The sequence below is a fragment of the Ixodes scapularis genome, unplaced genomic scaffold, assembly GCF_016920785.2.
Source record: "Ixodes scapularis isolate PalLabHiFi unplaced genomic scaffold, ASM1692078v2 PGA_scaffold4__175_contigs__length_147842914, whole genome shotgun sequence".
NCBI classification, from domain to species: Eukaryota; Metazoa; Arthropoda; class Arachnida; order Ixodida; family Ixodidae; genus Ixodes; species Ixodes scapularis.
The window spans coordinates 36,014,801-36,032,217 of NW_024609879.1; the positions used below are offsets into that span (position 1 = coordinate 36,014,801).

A 17,417-nucleotide genomic window follows, 5' to 3' on the forward strand; every position below is an offset into this window, starting at 1 on the left:
CCTTTCATTCCCCTATACAGTGATTTTTTTTTTTAAATTGCTGTGCATTGCCCAGGGGTAATCAAGGGTGCATGACCTCAAAAACAGCGGCGAATATTTGATGAAGTCAAGTGGCCACAGAGTAGTCTTTTTCAGGAATGGAGCCAAATTCAGAAGACCCTCTTCTGAATTTGGTGCCACTTGTACTGCACTGTTGCACCCAAGGGGGTTAAATGTAATAAAATGGAGCATAATGTCAGCCCCATAGCTCTCATAGAAAAATGTCCTCTCCTTAATTAAAAAAATAATATGTGTGCAAGCGAGCTGGTAATAATTAATCATAACGTGACGCCTGAGATTGGGGTGCGAAAAAAATTAAGGAACTTTCAAATAGAAGGAAAAGACAAAAGAGAATGTCTCAAAACATTGTTCCTCTGTTGTCTTTCACTTCGACTTGAAAATTTAGTTTTTTTCGCAAAACAGTCTCGGATGCTACATTATGATTATTTTTCTCTCCTAATATTTCAAACCTCCTCGCTTGCGCTGACCGACCAAGCAGTAGCGAGAGTTCAAAAAGCTACGGGAAAGGCGCTACCAGTACAAATGGGGCGATGCGTCGTCTGCTCACGTTTCTGGTGAGAGTAGAATATCCCTCCCGGTATTTCTTTGAAGTTGACAAGGCATCACGTTGTGATAGAAATTTAACAAAACCAAATTTGGGGAATGTACTTTGAAGTTGAGAATTGTACTTTCCTCGAAAATTAGCAGAAACATTCCTTTAAGTAAAGTACAAGTGCATACTCAGAGAATGTACTTGAAGTGAAGTACAAGTTTCCTAAATCTAATATAAGTAGTCCTTTAAGTACAATATACTTAAGTACATTCTACTTTAAGTACAATGCACTTAAAGTACTTCCTAACACTGGACGCAGACGTGTTCAGAACGGATTGAGCGATACTTTAGAGAAGTATCGCTCGATGTACCGCTTGTCGAAGTGAAGTGCGCACACCGCAGTGTTTTCCTGAAGATGCGTGTATCCCCTCGAAATATTCCTGTCTCACTGAGAGAAGAAAACTGGGCCCTTCAGGACGGCGAACAAGGTGTTGATCATGATGTAAAAAACCCGAGACTGTGGTAAAAGCAGGGAAACTTGCCGAAGAAGAAAGAAAGGGGAAAAGAACGTCTTTGAGACGTTCTCTTCCCCTGTCTTTCTTCTTTGCCGAGTTTCCCCACTTTTACCACAGTCTCGAGTTTTCTGCATCGTGATCAACATCCACCAGCTTGCCTGCGCACTCACTGTTTTTTTATGAACACCGTGTGTTTTTTCTTTTGCAGACCTGTAGCCTGTCGTGCACCCTGGAACGAAGCAGTGCTTCGCTCGCTGCTTTTTTCTTTACGCCGGAGGTTGGCGGGGCAACGTCCATGTTCTCCATGTGTCACCTGACGGACGGGCATGCAGGAATGGTTGAAATAAACTCACACGAGCGCTAAAGGATAGATGAAAGTGGGCGTGAACTCGTCGCTACCCGTCTTGCTGCACGGAAATTCCTGCGTCAGCTGCGCGCGCCAAGCATACACGCTGAGTAGAGCGCCCCTAACGGTGATTTTCAAAACCGGCCGCGCCAATGCATGGGAGAGCCGGCGCGCTCGACACACCCAACTCTCTAGCCACCCTAGTTGGGGCCATCCATGGACAGCTGGACAGCTTTCGCCAGCGGCAAATTGGCCAAGGCAGCCAGAAGCTTCTCCTGAAGGTCTTCGACAGTCGAACCCATGAACACCGACGTGTAATATCTCGTGGTTACACGCTCGGCATTGTGCTCCAGTACCGGAAATGTATGTCCATCTGTTTTCTCTGCAGGCAGTTGTTCAAAGACTCATCAAACAGAACGGTGTAACCATCAGACTGCTCTAATTCGCGTTGTAGGCACAAGAGAAAAAACAATCTCAGACCATGGCACACCACGTATGCAGATTTCTTTTCGCCACAGGAAAATGCCTCAGCGATTTAGCTATCAGGGACCATTTCCTTGAACAATTCCCCTGCATGTGATGACGAGTTGTAGGAATAGTGCAATGTTTTCAGGATCCACAGTATCTCCGCGTCGGTCACACACTTGTGCGCTTTGCTTAGGCTGCTCACATCGAATGACGTCGATGGAGCTGGCTCGATGCATTGCTCATGAACAGTTGTCGTCAAGTAGCTCCGCACGGTACTATGCGCCGTAGTCGCTTTCATATTCTCCATGTGATTTGCGCTCTGATGGACTGAATCTGACCAACGTTAGATTCGGCAAAGTTCGGCAAATGCTGAACTTTTGAAGGAAAGTTCGGCAAAGATTCGGCAAAACTTCGGCAAATGTCCGCGCACGCGCGAGAACGCGATGGAGCCATGGACTGCAAACGGACGCCGTGCAGTCATGTGGTTACCATCGTGCATTGCAGTGTAGTATACCAGCGGTTACAGCACGATGTGGAGTAGGCAACACTGTAACTGCGTTTGTGAGCGAGTGTGGTTCTCTTCAATATTTTCTGCCTCAAGAATAGAAGATCAACCAGTAATTTCCGCAGTCAACTGCGCAAGTGACAAATGATGTGGTGCATTCTGAAACATTGGCCGACAATTACTTTAAAGCACTCCTCGCAACGATAACAATTCTGTTTGCGGCTCAGGAGTAGTGTGTTCCAAAACAAAATAATATTGCTTTTTGAATTAGTGTTATTTTGCGATTTTCACGTACCTGCATAAAACTAAACAGAGCTATAATGCTCGACGTTGCACATCCGACATTTCTAACTCTTCCTATCTTCCGAAACGTTTGTGTGTGTCCTAACACCAGAAACTGGCATTTTAAAGGTTTGAAACGAGACGTTGCGAATATGAGACGCACACTTTCATGCAAAGCTGACGTCAAGTGACTCAAATCGAAAAACATGCATATTTACAATATTGTTATCTCTTCTGGTGAAGGCTCAGCAACCATTGCATTCGTTTTCGCGCACGAAATGGTGACTCCCAGAGAAAGTAAGAACGCAGCGATATTGCCTTCGTTTTAACAATGTACACACACATGCAGACTTGCGCTGATGATGCCTCAAAACCGAAAATCTCGTAGCGTGATTCGTGACTGCGCCACGCTCGCTTCTACCCCACCTTGTTGTCACGCCACTTCTGCAAGGAGCCACTAAAATTGCCAGTAAACACACAAAAACGACACTGATACAATTATCTTGTAGACTATCACCTTATTTAGTAATAACTATCAATATGCATTACATGTTGCATTTCAGTTAAGAAAAAAGGAACAAAAAGCCTTCTTTCTCCAGAAAAAACGTTAAGTCTGGTAACAATGTATTTTTGCCGAATCTTTAAAAAAGTTTGGCTTTGTCGAATCCCAAGGTTCGGCGCCGAACTTTCGATTCGGCAAAAGTTTGGCACATCACTACATTTAAGGGAGGACGCGGGGATGAACTCGCGAAAAATGTCAAAAAAGTTTATTTTTAGAAAGTCGACTGTTTCACATTGATGGGTCTTCCTCTTTGGCCACTCAAAGTTTTTTCGTTGAAAACTATCTCTAAGTGCTCTAAATAATCACTTATATGAGGTCAGGTAGCAAAGTACTGCTTCCAATCCGTGAAAATTCCTCGTTTTTCAAACCCCCGTTTCTCCGCGACTGCGCTACCAAGCGCGGCTTTCTTGGTCTCTACGGAAAGCGCATTTCGTCATCTTCCTATTTCCCACGTCTACCGTCTCCTCAAATGCGAACTAAGCACATAAAAAACAAAACTTCGGAAGCCTCCCGGATGGAACCGGCAGCCTCCGATCGGCCTTCTCTGCTGCGCGGGTCGGGTGCACTCCATCATTGGCCGGCAGAGTGGCTGCCCCTAGCAACAGCGCCGGCGAGGCCGGTATCTGAGAGAGCGTTGTCTGCTCCTACGCCGCTTTCGCCTGCTCGCCAAAGGTGCTTTTCTTTCTTTGTTTCGGGTTACGCTGTTTTTGCTCCCACTCGGACTTTTTCGCGCGATCATGGATCAACAATCCTTCAAAAAGAAGCATGGGACGACGCATCGCTTCGGCAATCGCAAGCGGAAATCCCCAATGGCCAAGAAAAGTAAGAAAACTTCCCTCCTGCCGCCAAGTTTCGAAAGTGCGCGTCTCATTGAAGCGCAGTTTGCTGCGGACGGCTTAAATGCACAGCCAAGCACTTCGTGTCCTGTTACTGGCATTGAAGACATGGCCTCCACGGGCACCGATCGGACCGTTCAGGCGCATTTATAACCAAACTTTGTTTCGACGGAGGAGTCCCGCAAGTGCGCTGCTGCGGTCCACGAGTCATTGAGAGTATCGGCAACTGAGCGGAAAATGAACCTGACCGGCAAAGGCCACAAACCCGCGAGTGTGGAGCCATCTGATGACTATTTGGTGGTTCAGGTCGCGGCACTGAATGCGCTCCTCAGCGAGACACCATGCCCGAAGTGTTTCAAGCCGGGAGACACCGTCGTGCAGGGAACAAGGCTTGGTTTGGCGGTGAAGATGCTCCTAATTTGTTCTACGTGTGGCGTTGTCTCTAACCATTGGTCATCACCGCGACAAGGAGACAGCCGGGCCTTCGAGGTGAACTTGAGGTCAATGCAGGCTGTGAAGAGTGTTGGCAAGGGTGCAACTGCACTGACAGACTTTTGGTCTGTTATGAACGTGTCACATCGGGGAATGCACCACAAAACATTCCAGGGGCACCTCAAGTCCAAGTTCAGCCCTGCCGCAGATACAGCTGCAGCAGGTGTATTTACTGATGCCGTAAATGCTGTGCGCAGTGTACGAAGAAATGGACCCAACCTTCACAAAGAGTGTGACTGTGATATACGACGGCACATGGATGACACGCAGTCACACATCCCACATTGGTGTGGGTACCATGATTGAACATTACACGGGGTTAGTTTTGGACTCTGTCATTCTTTCAAACCTTTGCCATGGGTGCGCAGTGGGCCCAAAGCCAGATGCTGAGGGTTACAGCCAGTGGGTGCAGTTGCACAAATGTCAAAGGGACACTGAAGTGAAGTTGGGCAGGATGGAAGTTGAGGCGGCCCTGTTGCTCTTTGGACGTTCCCTAGCCAAGAACGACTTGCACTACACCAAGACTGTATGCGTTGCAGAAGATGGGATCTGCTCAGCGTGCCCTCATTACCAAGGGCAAGAAAGGACAACCCCTCGGCGGAAGAGGTGGCCTGACACAGGAGCTGATCAAAAGGCTCGCCAGGTACTACGGCATGGCTTTACGAAGCCACCCTGACGTCGATGAGATGCAGCGAGCGGTGATGGCAACTTTCCACCACATAACTTCAACAGATGAAGAACCTCATCATCATCTTTGTCCACCTGGACCCATGAGCTGGTGCAGACATCGAGCAGCAGAAGCTTAAGGTGAGTCTCAGCCAGCTCACAAGTACCAGCTGGCGAGCCGTTGCCACTGCCCTCCTGCCAGTGTACCAGCACCTCTGAGATGAGCACACTACCCTGATAGTAGCAGAGACCACCGTCAGCGAGGCAATCCGCAAGTTCAACTGTGGCAGCTATCGTGCCTACACGGAGTTTTGTTCTTCCCTCGGTATCCGACCTGGACGACTCGCCCTTCGTAGGGTAGCGGAGGACGCCTCGCGGAAAAAGAAAGCTTCAAAAGCTTTTCAAGCAAAAGGTCAGAAGCCAAATAGGGGCCGTGCTGAAAAGGATGTGGAAAACTGCAACCCTGGTGGCTTCTAAGGTGTGAAGCAGAACCTAGAACTTTAGAGACCGTTTCCTCAGAACTTTTTGCTTTCCGCTCAGCTCGTGGAGCTGATATCTTGGCTACCACTTTGAGCATTTTTGTTCCGTTTGTTTTATTATACTCTTTAAACTATGCTACAGCTCATGGCATTCTTATTTTTTTAGATTATTTTATTTTTCAATTTATGAGGGGGTTCTTTGTCTGCATGTCCTTTGTTCCTGTCCAAACCAGGTGACAAAAATGAAAATTAAAAATAATTATGACAAAAATAAAACAAAATTAAAGAATGTCATGTTTTGTAGGATACATTTGGGAATATTGTTGTACAACCACCCTTCTATTCTTTTAAATTCTGCAGGCTCTCCACAAAGACTGAAGCAGAAAAGTTTGATAAATCAAAAAGGAGTGTAGATAAGAAAATAATATTGTGTTTGTATCACCATACAGACATTACCAACATATGTGCCAAATTTTATTAGAATCTGATGAAAATCAAAAAAGTTTCTGCTGATCCCCACTTCGTCCCTTAAGGGCTGACTCCCCCATTGATGACACATCAAACGTTTTCCCACATGGCTTGCACTTTGCCCAATGCGAGTTCGATGTATCCGGATGTAGCTGGCTTGGCGCTCTTACAGCCACGCAATGCAAGCGATGTGTTTGCTTGAATCGAATCGCGGGAAAAGCAACGGGCGGACAGGCTTCCTTCGCTACATCAGGTGTCCCCACCATGGGAGTTGGATTGAAAAAGACAAAGCTCCTATACTACTTACTATATGTGATTTTCAAGGGGATGTTTGGACTGTTTGATATCAACAAAAGTTAGAAATACCTAAGTGCGATACTAAAACCGGGCTCGCATGTATTCATTCCTAAAACAAAAAATCTATTTCCTTTTTTCCCCTGACCAGGCTTAGAAGTTTTCCCGGATTTGGTTTCCCCGAACTTGGCGTGTATGCCTGTGTAATGTTGGAAAGTTAGGTGTGTGTGCTTCTTTGTTGTCTTGTGATACTCCACTGGGAAGGCATGTCGCTGTCAGTGGGCATGAAACCATGAGCATAAAATGACTTACTTTGTCTTGTCTTGAACACAGACCCCTACTCCATTAAGCGGAACCTGACCTACTCCATCCCGAACGAGGATATGAACCTGTTCCTCAAGCGGGCAGTCTGTGAGTCTGCCATAAACTTCCACGAGCCACAGGTCACTGTGGCCATTGACCTGATCCGTGAGAACATGCGTGCGTGTCCCTGTTGGTGCGCGGACAACTCGGAGTTTGAGGCGAACTCTGATTCGCACCAGGAGGAGTCCCAGGTGAATTCATCTATCCTCTACCACTTTGGGATTGCCCGCGTTTTCCTCAAGGTTCAGACAAGCTCGGGAGCCGACACGCATACCTGCCAACTCTCCCGAATTGTCCGGGAGCCTCCCGCGACCTGGAAACTCCCAAGAAGTTGTCGCCGTAGTTGTTCAAATTTTTTATGACGCCCTCCTGCTATAATCATCTGAGTTACTCGAGATTAGGTTTAGGTTACTCCGGCAAGTTACCACGTGACAAATCATTTAGTGCAGCAGCGTAAAAAGAGGGTAGACTTTTAAACGCCAAGGTAGGAAGTCTCTACTCTGGAGTAAGTTTGAGCGCATTTTGGAAAACGGCTTATATGATCATAAGAGAGCACTGCGCTAGGCTCTTTTTTTTTGCTAGGTTTAGTTTTGCTGAAACTGTGATCACCCGATGCAAAGGGTTAAAGGGCAACTCCGCTCAATTCCGAAAAATTTAGGCTTCCATGTGATTCATATTCACAAAGCACTACTAAACAACTCTACGTCTTCGGATTCGCGAAATGTGGAATAATTGTGTAATCCTAATTTAAACATCAGCAGATACCGAAACCGAAACTTCGGTTGCGTCAGGCAACATTGGTCTCGGGTCGTCAGAGTCATGGCACGTCACGTCGAACCACGTGGTCTTGTGACGTTCGGGAGGAAGCAAGAAACCGAGTGAGTTTTTTTTTTTTTTTTTTTTTTATTGGACGCGGGCAGGTCGCTTTGCATGGCGTGGACGGTGATGGCCCGGGGGCGAGGGGGAAGGGGAGAAGACGAAAGAGGAGAAAAGGAGCGGAGAAACAGACCGATAAGCGCGCAGGGCAGCGCATCCCAGGCGCATCCGTGTTACGGTGATCACGTGAACGCCCAGTCAGCCAACACCAGGAGGAGAAACTCATGACGTCATCGGTCAATTTCGCTCCGAGAAGTAAAAACAAACAAAACGTGAGAATGGCGTATGCATGCCTCTGACGTAGTGGCTCAACGTTGGCCGCTCCATCTCCATGGCATTGACTGCACTGGTGATTGCGCCACGCGCCGCACGCTAGAGTTGGCAGATTTCGGCGACTTAGCTCGCTTGAAGGTTTGCTGGCCAGTTTTTTCAATATATAAACGGAATCAGATCGTAATATTTGACATGGGGTCTTCCTATATGATACTGAAGAGGGCTACATAGTTTTCTAAATATCAAAAATGAAGCGGAGTTGCCCTTTAAGCCACCACATCGGTATCCAGTTGGCTTTAACCACTAAGTAGTTGCAAGTATTTCTGAGATCATACAGGATGGAGCTTCCGTGCTTTGTCACTTCGCGGAAAGATGACAAGTATGGATTGTGCACTACTTGCTCCTGCAATGCGAGCATTTCGCGCGGCGGCAAGACCGACGTCAAGATGCACATCGCTTCACAAAAACATCAGGACAATGTTTGTACCGCAGGAGGTCAGGGCACCATGGCGAGGAGAGAATTTTTCCCCGACTCGCCCCGCTCGCCCTGTAGAGGCTGTGACGACGCTAGCTGTCGGCGCGCTCGTTTCTATTTATTTTTTTTGCATGTATTTCGTAGGAAGAGTACATTTTTATATGTGCCTTTATTGAGGTATGGCCTGTAGCTACAGGCGAAACATCAACCAACATTTTAAGCATGGTTGACAGGGCAGGCGACGCATGAATCGCAGCTGGTATATGAAAATAAAGAAATATGGTCACCATTGCAGGAGCATCCCTACAGATTTACATCTCACAAAATAAATGCTGCTGATGGTCTGAATAAAAGATCGCTGAGGCAGAAAAGCTACATGCTGCTCGAGCAACATGCTAAATACAGTCTGGGCCATGGGGAGAGAATCACAAGCAAGACAGCCCAAGTGCAGGGGCAAAGTAAAAAAACAAGGAATATTTATTATATACCTAGATTTTTCGCATTTGACCTTTGCTGGATTCGGATAGTATTTCAAAGAACTACGCGGGTGGTATATGTGAACTTGTTTATATCAACCCTCAAGTATAACAAATGTAATTGAAGGTGTCTAGCTCGTTATTAGTCCCTTAAGCCCTAAAATTGAGATTTTACTTCAATCGAATTGTCCTGAAGCTAAATATTAGAAGCTTTTCTCATTTAAACTGTTACCCTTCACAGGTTCCACATTTTCTGCTACTTGTGCTGAATCTACCACTGGACAGACGTGCGAATATTCGCTTTTACTCCTCTTTTCCTCTGTTGTCAGAGAGTCCAGCTGTAGGGAGTTTGGAGGCTGATGAAGCTTTTGGAGACCTGCAGCAGTGTCTCTTTTAAATGGAAATGACAACCCAAGGCTAGAATAAAAATGCCAGGAAAAAGTATAAACATTCCAAATTATGGCACTATTGCTGTGCATATTTTGGTTAGTTCAATACATATCATACAGCAACTGGGAGCAATTTGACCGTCTTTGCTGCTACCATACAAACTAATTTCCAGTAATTGTGCATTTTCTAAGAAATATGCCTGCATACATGTATAAACTATATAATTAATTCACGAAGAAACTACATTTATGTAAAACATCCCTGTTCCAGGAGCACTTCAAAGATAATCAGACACAGAGCCATTAAAACATTTGCGAACCAGCGCATGCAGGGTGGCAGCGCAAAGTCGGGGTCGCGCGCATTATTCGGGTGGTGGTTCCTCGGCAAGCACCGGCAACTTTGCGGCGCTTTTTCCCCCCGAGCTCCAAACGGCCAAGCGAGTAGGCACCAGACTGTACCCGGTGTCGTCACTTTCGAAATGGGAGAGAAGGACAGAGAGAAAAAAATTAACGAACCAACGAGACTGACCTGAAGTAACTTCACCAGTCACTACTCGAGTCAATCCAAGCCGCTGGGACATGGGTGACGGCAGCTACGACGGCGACAGCCTCTTACTAGCGGTGTCGCGTGGGTAACAGGCGAAGATAACTGCCGCCGTCGACGTTTCGTGTTCGGGTGCTGAAAGTCACATGGTGTGCCGCTGGTGCGTTACTGGTTGCCGGTTCCGCCGGCTCGGTCTCGCCGGCGATTGACAACCCGAATTCATCATTAGTTTGGTACTTTGCACGCGCAGACCCTGGACGACGAGGGCGGCTCGGAGTACGGGTCCAAGAGCCCATCCGCAAAACCCCACAGGCGGAAGGAGGCCTCCACAATCACTGGAGCATCCCAGTTTGTCCAACCCGGGCCCCCGATGGCCCAGCAGAACATCGAAAGGTTGTCGAGGCTCTCGAAAGAGGACTTAGACTACCAATTCACCCGCGAGACCCTCTCAAACGGGCGGGTGAGGAAGGTTAAATGTTGGGGACGGATAAAGGAAAAGACCAAAAGTCATTCGCGGACGACGGCCTCCCAGCCAGAGTTCCATTTCTTCTTTCTTTCTTTTTGATTGCAGTTTTTCAAGTTTTGCATACTTGACGCTACTTTCCAGGTTGCAAGCACGGCAACGCCGGCTTTCAAAGGAGGCATGCAACGATTTTTTCTCACTTCGGCAGGCCAGTAGAGGCATGCGAATGGTTGGGTTTTGTGTTCAAATCGAACAGCGGTCGACCGTATATTCAGGTTCCTAAGGTGTGCAACAGGTACCAATTTTCATTGACACATTTTTTGCAGAAAAGGTTTTTGAGGACTGTAGTTATTTTTCTTGGACAGCAATTTTTTTGCAGGATCTATTATGCATTTAGGTGTTGTTTAGTTTCTAGGCTTGAGTCCGAAAGATTGGAAAGTCCGAGTCCAGAGCCGATGGGAGCTTACTTTACTGCGTTACAGGTTTTGGTGCTTCATGCTTCGCACCACCAGCACATAGAAAGTACAGACGTGAGGCGGGACCGTCACGTTATTGAGAGTCGACTGTAGTTTGCTAGTTTCACCATTGACCGAGCGTCCAAATTTGTCCGCATCGGCTTTTTTGGGTTCATGAAAAGTCCGATATTATGAAGCTCGTAAGGATTACAAGTTTTCTCAAGTGAGGACCGTGTTAAATGAATATTCCGTGCGTATAATACTGATGCAGAATTTTAGGGAATATGCTGACGCTGAATTTTCAGGGAATGTACTGATGCCTAATTTTCAAGGAAGGCGGTCATCCAGTGTCTTTAAGGAATGCCATAACGCTGTATTTTCAGAAAATATATCGACGCGGAATTTTCAGGAAACATACCGGCGCATAATCGCCAGAAAATATGCCGACGCAAAATTTTTAGCGACCGTACCGATGCAGAATTTTTAGGGAACGTTCAAATGGACAACTTTCAGGGAATCTACTGACCACTTTTCTAGATATTCTTGCTCGTCATTCTGGGGGAGAGCTGGGAGAATTTATGGAAATTAGGGATGCAGTCTCGCTACATATTATTTTCATTGATGCAGGAGCCTCAGATGATCTGCTCCTTTTGTATGGAGAAAGGGCACCTGAAGGAGGTGAGTAACATTATCGCCTGAAAGCCCGGATCATTTTCCTATTATCTACATGAAAACACACAATCTCGGTCAGGGAATGACATTCATGATACGACGTGATGAATGTTAAATTTGTGCGCACGGAACGACAGTTTGAACGGAAAATGCATCCGGTACCAGTCATAGGATCACTTAAGGCAAGACACTGGTTCTAAAATCGACTTTTTTGTTTATTAATGGATTATAATGAAAATCGGTGTGCATATGTGTTTTGGCTTCCTCTTTTCAAATATTCAATTAGTTCTGCAATATCTCAATTACTTTTTGAGTTATGAAGAAAATAATTAAGCCTAATTAGGTCATTTCTTACGACTCATTAAGGAACTTTCTAATACGAATTTTTTTGCATAAGTGATATGGATTTGTAGCTAAAGACCTGTCATGCAAGATGATGCTATTTATATTTTTGTAAAGATAGATCATTGTATAGAACTAGTCTAATTAGGTCAAGTACACTATTTAGAAAGCCTAACGAGGTCACATTATCACTAGTAATAAAATTTCGGGCCCATACTGTCATACAAAAATAGCATCACCCTGCAGTTCACTTCTTTCTGAATTCAACGGCATAAAGTATATAGAAATTCTTGAAGAATAATCTCATGAAAACAACCGTAAGGCTAGGCATGTAGACGAAGAATGCGAAGCTGAGAAAATTGCAGTTGAAGTTTTGACACTCATTGCATAAAATTGAGTAAGGGATCCCATGCAATAATGTTCAGCAATATGAAGCATAGTTCTATCTGAACAAATTGAGATGAAAAATTCTGCAATCCGTTCACAAGAACCTTTAAAAAATAATATAAAACTGAGAAATAATGTCTGCAATGTAAAATAAAGTTATAAAAGAATGAGTAGACTCTATAAGGGACAACGGGAGGAGGCACCAAGGGTTGCACGTTCCGAAAGCAGATTTTGTTTGGCCTGAAAAGGGCCTTTGTTCGTGTAGCACTTGAAAGGGGAGCCCCTCACAGCTGTCCAGGACTGTAGTCCCCAGCTGTTCCAGTTTGGTGTTGCCTGGAGAACCTCTGCTTTGCATTGCTGCTGCTCTGGTGGGCAGCGCTGGCCTTACGCAAACAGATTGTCCTTCTCCATGCTTTGAGAGCTTTCATGTCCACTACAATGAACTGTGTCCCAGCGTCGCGCGTCTGGCCTCCTGTGGTGATGCCGAGAAGGTCGGATTTGCGCTGGGTCGCCGACTTTTCCGATAGCGCACGCTTGCATTCGTCCGATCGTGCGACTCGTTGCGCCTGCTCGGCCGTGTAGTATGCGGTGTCGACACGAACCGCGCTCGCAAAGCTCGACAAACTGCCGCTGCTGCATGGAGTCGCGATGTCTCCGGCTGATGTTTCCCGAAGATCCAAGGCATCCGGCGGTGCCGATCGCGGTGGCGTCAATCGCGGTGGCGCACTTGCAGCAGACAGCTTCGGCTTCTTGTTCCACGGTCGCTTCCTCTTCCTTCCGAACGCTTGCCGCGTGCTCGATTTCAACCGAGCGTCGTCCAGCATCTCGAGAACTCGAAGCGAAACAAAACACGCGCGACTTCGTAGGAAAACGAACCAACAATATTCAACGCAAGCGCGCAAACGGGAACTAAAACGTGCGCTCGACCACGGAAGAAACAAAGCAGACAGGCCTAAGGAGACGGGCGGAGACGGGCCCAGGAGCAGACGACGCACCTCTCGCCAGCGCGGGAACAGAAAGGAGGAAAGGAGAAAAAGAGCGGAGGGGCGCGTTTAGGCCAATAGCAGGGGTGCTAGGCGCCGCGCGTGCTCCGACGTATGGGCACCTTGCTAGCCGGCCAATGAGCGATCGCAATTGGGGCCTTCGAAACCCGCGGAATGCGGACGTTCCCCGATGTTGTCGCGATAACGAATGGAATGGGAACGTGGGGAAAATAAGCAGCTTTCCAACAAGACCAAGATGGCCGCGATCCGACGAGCGATCGCGAAACGCGCGGGGCGCGAAGTTCCACTTGTTTTCATTGAACTCGCTGTGTTAGGGCTCTGCGGGGACATCGTAAACATCATTTTTTGCATGCTTAGACATTGAATTCGACACTGAAACTTTGCAGGCAGGTACCTTAGACTACAATTAATCCAAATATGTGAATTTTGAAAAACGTGAAATTTCGCGTTTTTTTTCCATTTTAAGACCCGCGTCTCCCCTTAAAGAAATAAGCACCATTCATGATAGCGTTCTCGTTAGCCAGTAGCTTGCGTCGTTACATGAAACTAGCGTTTCCACGGAATCATCACATGTCTCGGGGTGTTAATGAAATCCCTCAAATTTTCTGTCCAAATAATGTGGCCACATTGCGTGAACAATGGTCATATACTGAAAGGCTCAGGCATGCTTCTGCACGATTTATTTATTTATTTATTCAAAGTACCTCAAAGGCCTGTTGGCATTATTTGAGGGAGGAGAATACAGTCTAATTAACATGAATAAGGAATGGCGGTGAGCCCGCCGACTTCATACAAACAATAAGCAGCAGCGAGGCAGCATTACAGTTCACACCTAGAATCGCAAAAGAAACAGTGCCAGGAAAACTCGCAGCAAACAAAAAGGCAAAAAATCATGGAAGATGTTGAAGGCCTGCAGATGAAGAAAAAGAAGCTTGAGGCAGTTGTTGCCGATTTAACGGCCTCTGCAAATGAATATGCAGAAAAGGCTGAAGCAACTGCTGACATCAAGAAGCTGGTAAAATTGAACAGCCTAAGAAAGACCGCAAGAGCCAAGGCTGAGGAACTCAGCAGCGTTAAGACTCAACTAGCTAATAAACTAAAAGACCTGACGTGAGCTTTCACCCTTTATGTAGTCGAATGAGACTATGTACAATCTCTAGAACTAACTTCACCTAGTCAAATGAAACTGTACGTGCAATAACTTCAATTGAAGTCAGTTTTCTTTGTTCTGTGCAATAAAAATAATATGTGATCTACTGTAGTGTTCTTTATTTTTTGAAAGGTCCTTGAAAAGTCCTTGAATTTTTTTCTTGAAAACCTGTACGAACCCTGCTGTCGATGCTCTTGCAGATTAATGGGAGGGGAGTCGTCGAGGCCGGCTAGCTGCTGGTGTTCCATTGCAGGGGCACTGCTCGGCTCTGCTGGCGCTGCAGTTTCTTTCACGGCAGTACTGGTGGATGGCTGCCCTGGCGGCTCTTGGAAGGCTCGGAAGAGAGCCACAGCCTGGCACTTGTCTCCCAGAGCCAAGAGCCCGAGCTGGTGGCAGTCATGGGCCAAGAGAAGAGAAGCGTTGGGGAAGGTCCCTCTGTATCGATGATGAACGAGGGCCTGATGCTTGCAGAAGGCACCCTGCCATCCAGCTCCACATTCCCACATCACTGTAGGGTTGGATTGCATTTTTATGGTGCAAGGGCTGCTGAGGCCAAACAGCACCAAAGAAAAAACTATTTTATTGAGGGTAAGCAAGAAGAAAGAACTCTAGTGGTCAGGGTTAAAAATAAAGAAATGAGACATGAAACCGGATTATGTCACAAACAATAATGAGCATGAGTGAAAAGCTTTGGAAGCAGAGAGGCCGTCATGAAGAGAAAAAAGCCTGACAGCGCACAAGTTGATGCTGACAACTCGCATGACAAGCGCTTAAAGAAGCAGTTGGAGGAAAAGGTGACCTCGTGCCGTGCGTTGCTGAAGAGGGCGGAAGAGACCGTTGGGGCAGGACTGAAGTGCCAAAGCTTGGAAAAAGTAGAAGGTGGCCAAACTATGTTAGCTGAAGCCAATGCTACTTTGCCACACACTCTTTGCGAGCTGGACAAACTGAAAAAGAAATGCAAAAAGCATTGAGTCAATATTTTGTTTTTCACCTGTGATATATAGCCTACAGTCAAAAGGCAAGAAGTATTAAGCAATATTTTAGTTTTCATCTGTGATATTTTGTTACATAGTTAAGCTTTAGCTGCAAGAATGTTCTGTCATAAATAAAATGGTTTTCTTATGGTGAGTTCTTTTCTTTGTAAATTACTATATGAAATTCAGATGTTCGGGACACACACAGACATATATATATATATGGGGGGTGAGGAAAGATTGACAAGGGCCGCCGTAATATATATATATTAATAAAGACATGGCACAGAACTGCTCTATGTTCATGCTGCTCCAAAATGTTTAGTTTTCCTGATACCAAGGTGCTCCAAAACGAGTTTTTCCCTGCTCCAAAAGGGGAGTTTATGTGATACGAATTGCTCCAAAATTGGGTTTTTCTTGCTCCAAAACCTAAAATGGCTGGGTCACCACTGCTTTTGTCTACCTCTGTTGCGTTCGTTTGTCGTTTGGGACGTTGGAACTTCGAAGTGTCCGCGTTACGATGGACAAGTTCGCCCTGTACAGGTTTCCGGACGAGAGCCTTTCAGTTGATTCAGTAAAACTCATTCAAAACTTCGATCCAATAGTGAAGCACAATTCAAAAACGTGGCCCACTTACACCGGGCCAACCCAGAAGAACAATTGGGTAAAAGTGAACTGGCCGAACGAAGACAAGAACAAACGGGCTACAGGGACAACGAAGCTGCTGACAGCTCAGGTCGTGAAGTTCAGCCGTAAGTATGGATTTCAAGTTAACTTCGTAATGTAGATATTAGAGCGAAGGGCTATGAACCCGTGCTAGCGCGTGCGCCGCGCACTGAAACGGGCATTTCTAGCGCGAGCGCTGTCAGCTAAAACTTTCTCCAAGCTGCAGCGGCCTTGTGCCTGTAGCCTTCGCTTCATATTCGGCTTAAAGGAATACTAAACCAAACAATTTAGTGTCCATAATAAGTGGCGCACATTCTTTTTACGAGCCATGTGATCTCGCTTGCCGGGTCGTGCCGAGCATTTAGAAAGTGGAAAAGGCATAGAGTTTCGGTTGTATACTGTGCCTATAAGTTCCACGTGCTCCGCAGAAGTTTACATGCTCCTAAATGGCAGAGGGCCTCGACCAGATGGCCTCATCATGACTTGTGTACCACGTCAATTGCCAAATACATCATCGCCGTCTGCGACACAGTGTCGTTCGATGAAGTCGTCAAAATGGGAACTACCCGATCCCGATACTTAGGACAAAAATGAGTGTCGCGGGCTCTGAGCTGCGTATGTTGACATGTGGAAATTTCATGTTTGATGGCATTCGGAAGTTTGCATATGTCCAAGAGGGCATTGCTCACTTGTTTCTGAAGGGTGCAAATTACTAATAATTTTTTTTTAAAATTTGGTAAAGTGCCAATACAATTTTATCAGTGCCTTTACCCCACCATGCTTTTCTTTTCTTTTGATTTATTTAAAGGCTTTGTTTCCTTTTCGTCTAACGGGCTATTAGCTTAGAAGTATAGTGGAACCCCGATTATTGGACTTTCAGGGGACTGTGCAAAAGCGTCTTTTAGTCCGTGAGAATCCCAAAAACAATAATTACGACTTTGGGGCTCGGCCCCGCAGGACTAAAATATATGTAACTTCTATATTTATTTCTAAGCTAAATAGTCCGCTAACAAAAAGGGAACAAAGCCTTCAAGTGATTGAAATGAAATTTGCAGGGGAGATTTAACATAAGATGTAGGTGGATTGCGCAAACTTTTAGCTCTTTAGGACAATTTTACGTACCTGCATAAGATGTGCCACTTTTCGTTAAGAAATCTATGATATGCAAATGAAGTTATTGAGCACCGTTTTGATTGCTTGAATGTAAAGTGGGGGATGTGGTACTTCAAGCTATCTAGTCTTTCAAACTCAAATGTAAATATTTCAGGAAGAGTTATTACTTATGAAAATTAGATGCACATATATGTCTATGCAAATTTTTGAAAACAATTTTTTCTCTATGAGGACTTCAACTTAAAATGAAGTAGATAACCTGAATCCGCAGGATATTTCAGTTCATCTTG

The 17,417-nt window shown here is 45.9% G+C and overlaps 1 protein-coding gene across 2 annotated transcripts in view; it reads left to right on the top strand.

The window, feature by feature from the left end:
- Positions 1-15,251, top strand: part of LOC115313773 — a 33,786-nt gene extending 18,535 nt beyond the window's left edge. Inside the window, exons 1-5 of one of the 2 annotated variants that reach the window (XM_042293753.1) lie at positions 3,957-4,092; positions 6,839-7,059; positions 10,152-10,361; positions 11,447-11,497; positions 14,628-15,251. In XM_042293753.1, coding sequence (XP_042149687.1) covers positions 4,008-4,092; positions 6,839-7,059; positions 10,152-10,361; positions 11,447-11,497; positions 14,628-14,888 — 828 coding nt within the window. In that variant the 5' untranslated portion in view covers positions 3,957-4,007 and the 3' untranslated portion in view covers positions 14,889-15,251. Of the gene's footprint in view, positions 1-1,315; positions 4,093-6,838; positions 7,060-10,151; positions 10,362-11,446; positions 11,498-14,627 lie in introns of those variants that run through there. The other variant, XR_006078328.1, reaches the window with a different exon arrangement.
- Positions 15,252-17,417: the final 2,166 nt, after the last annotated feature.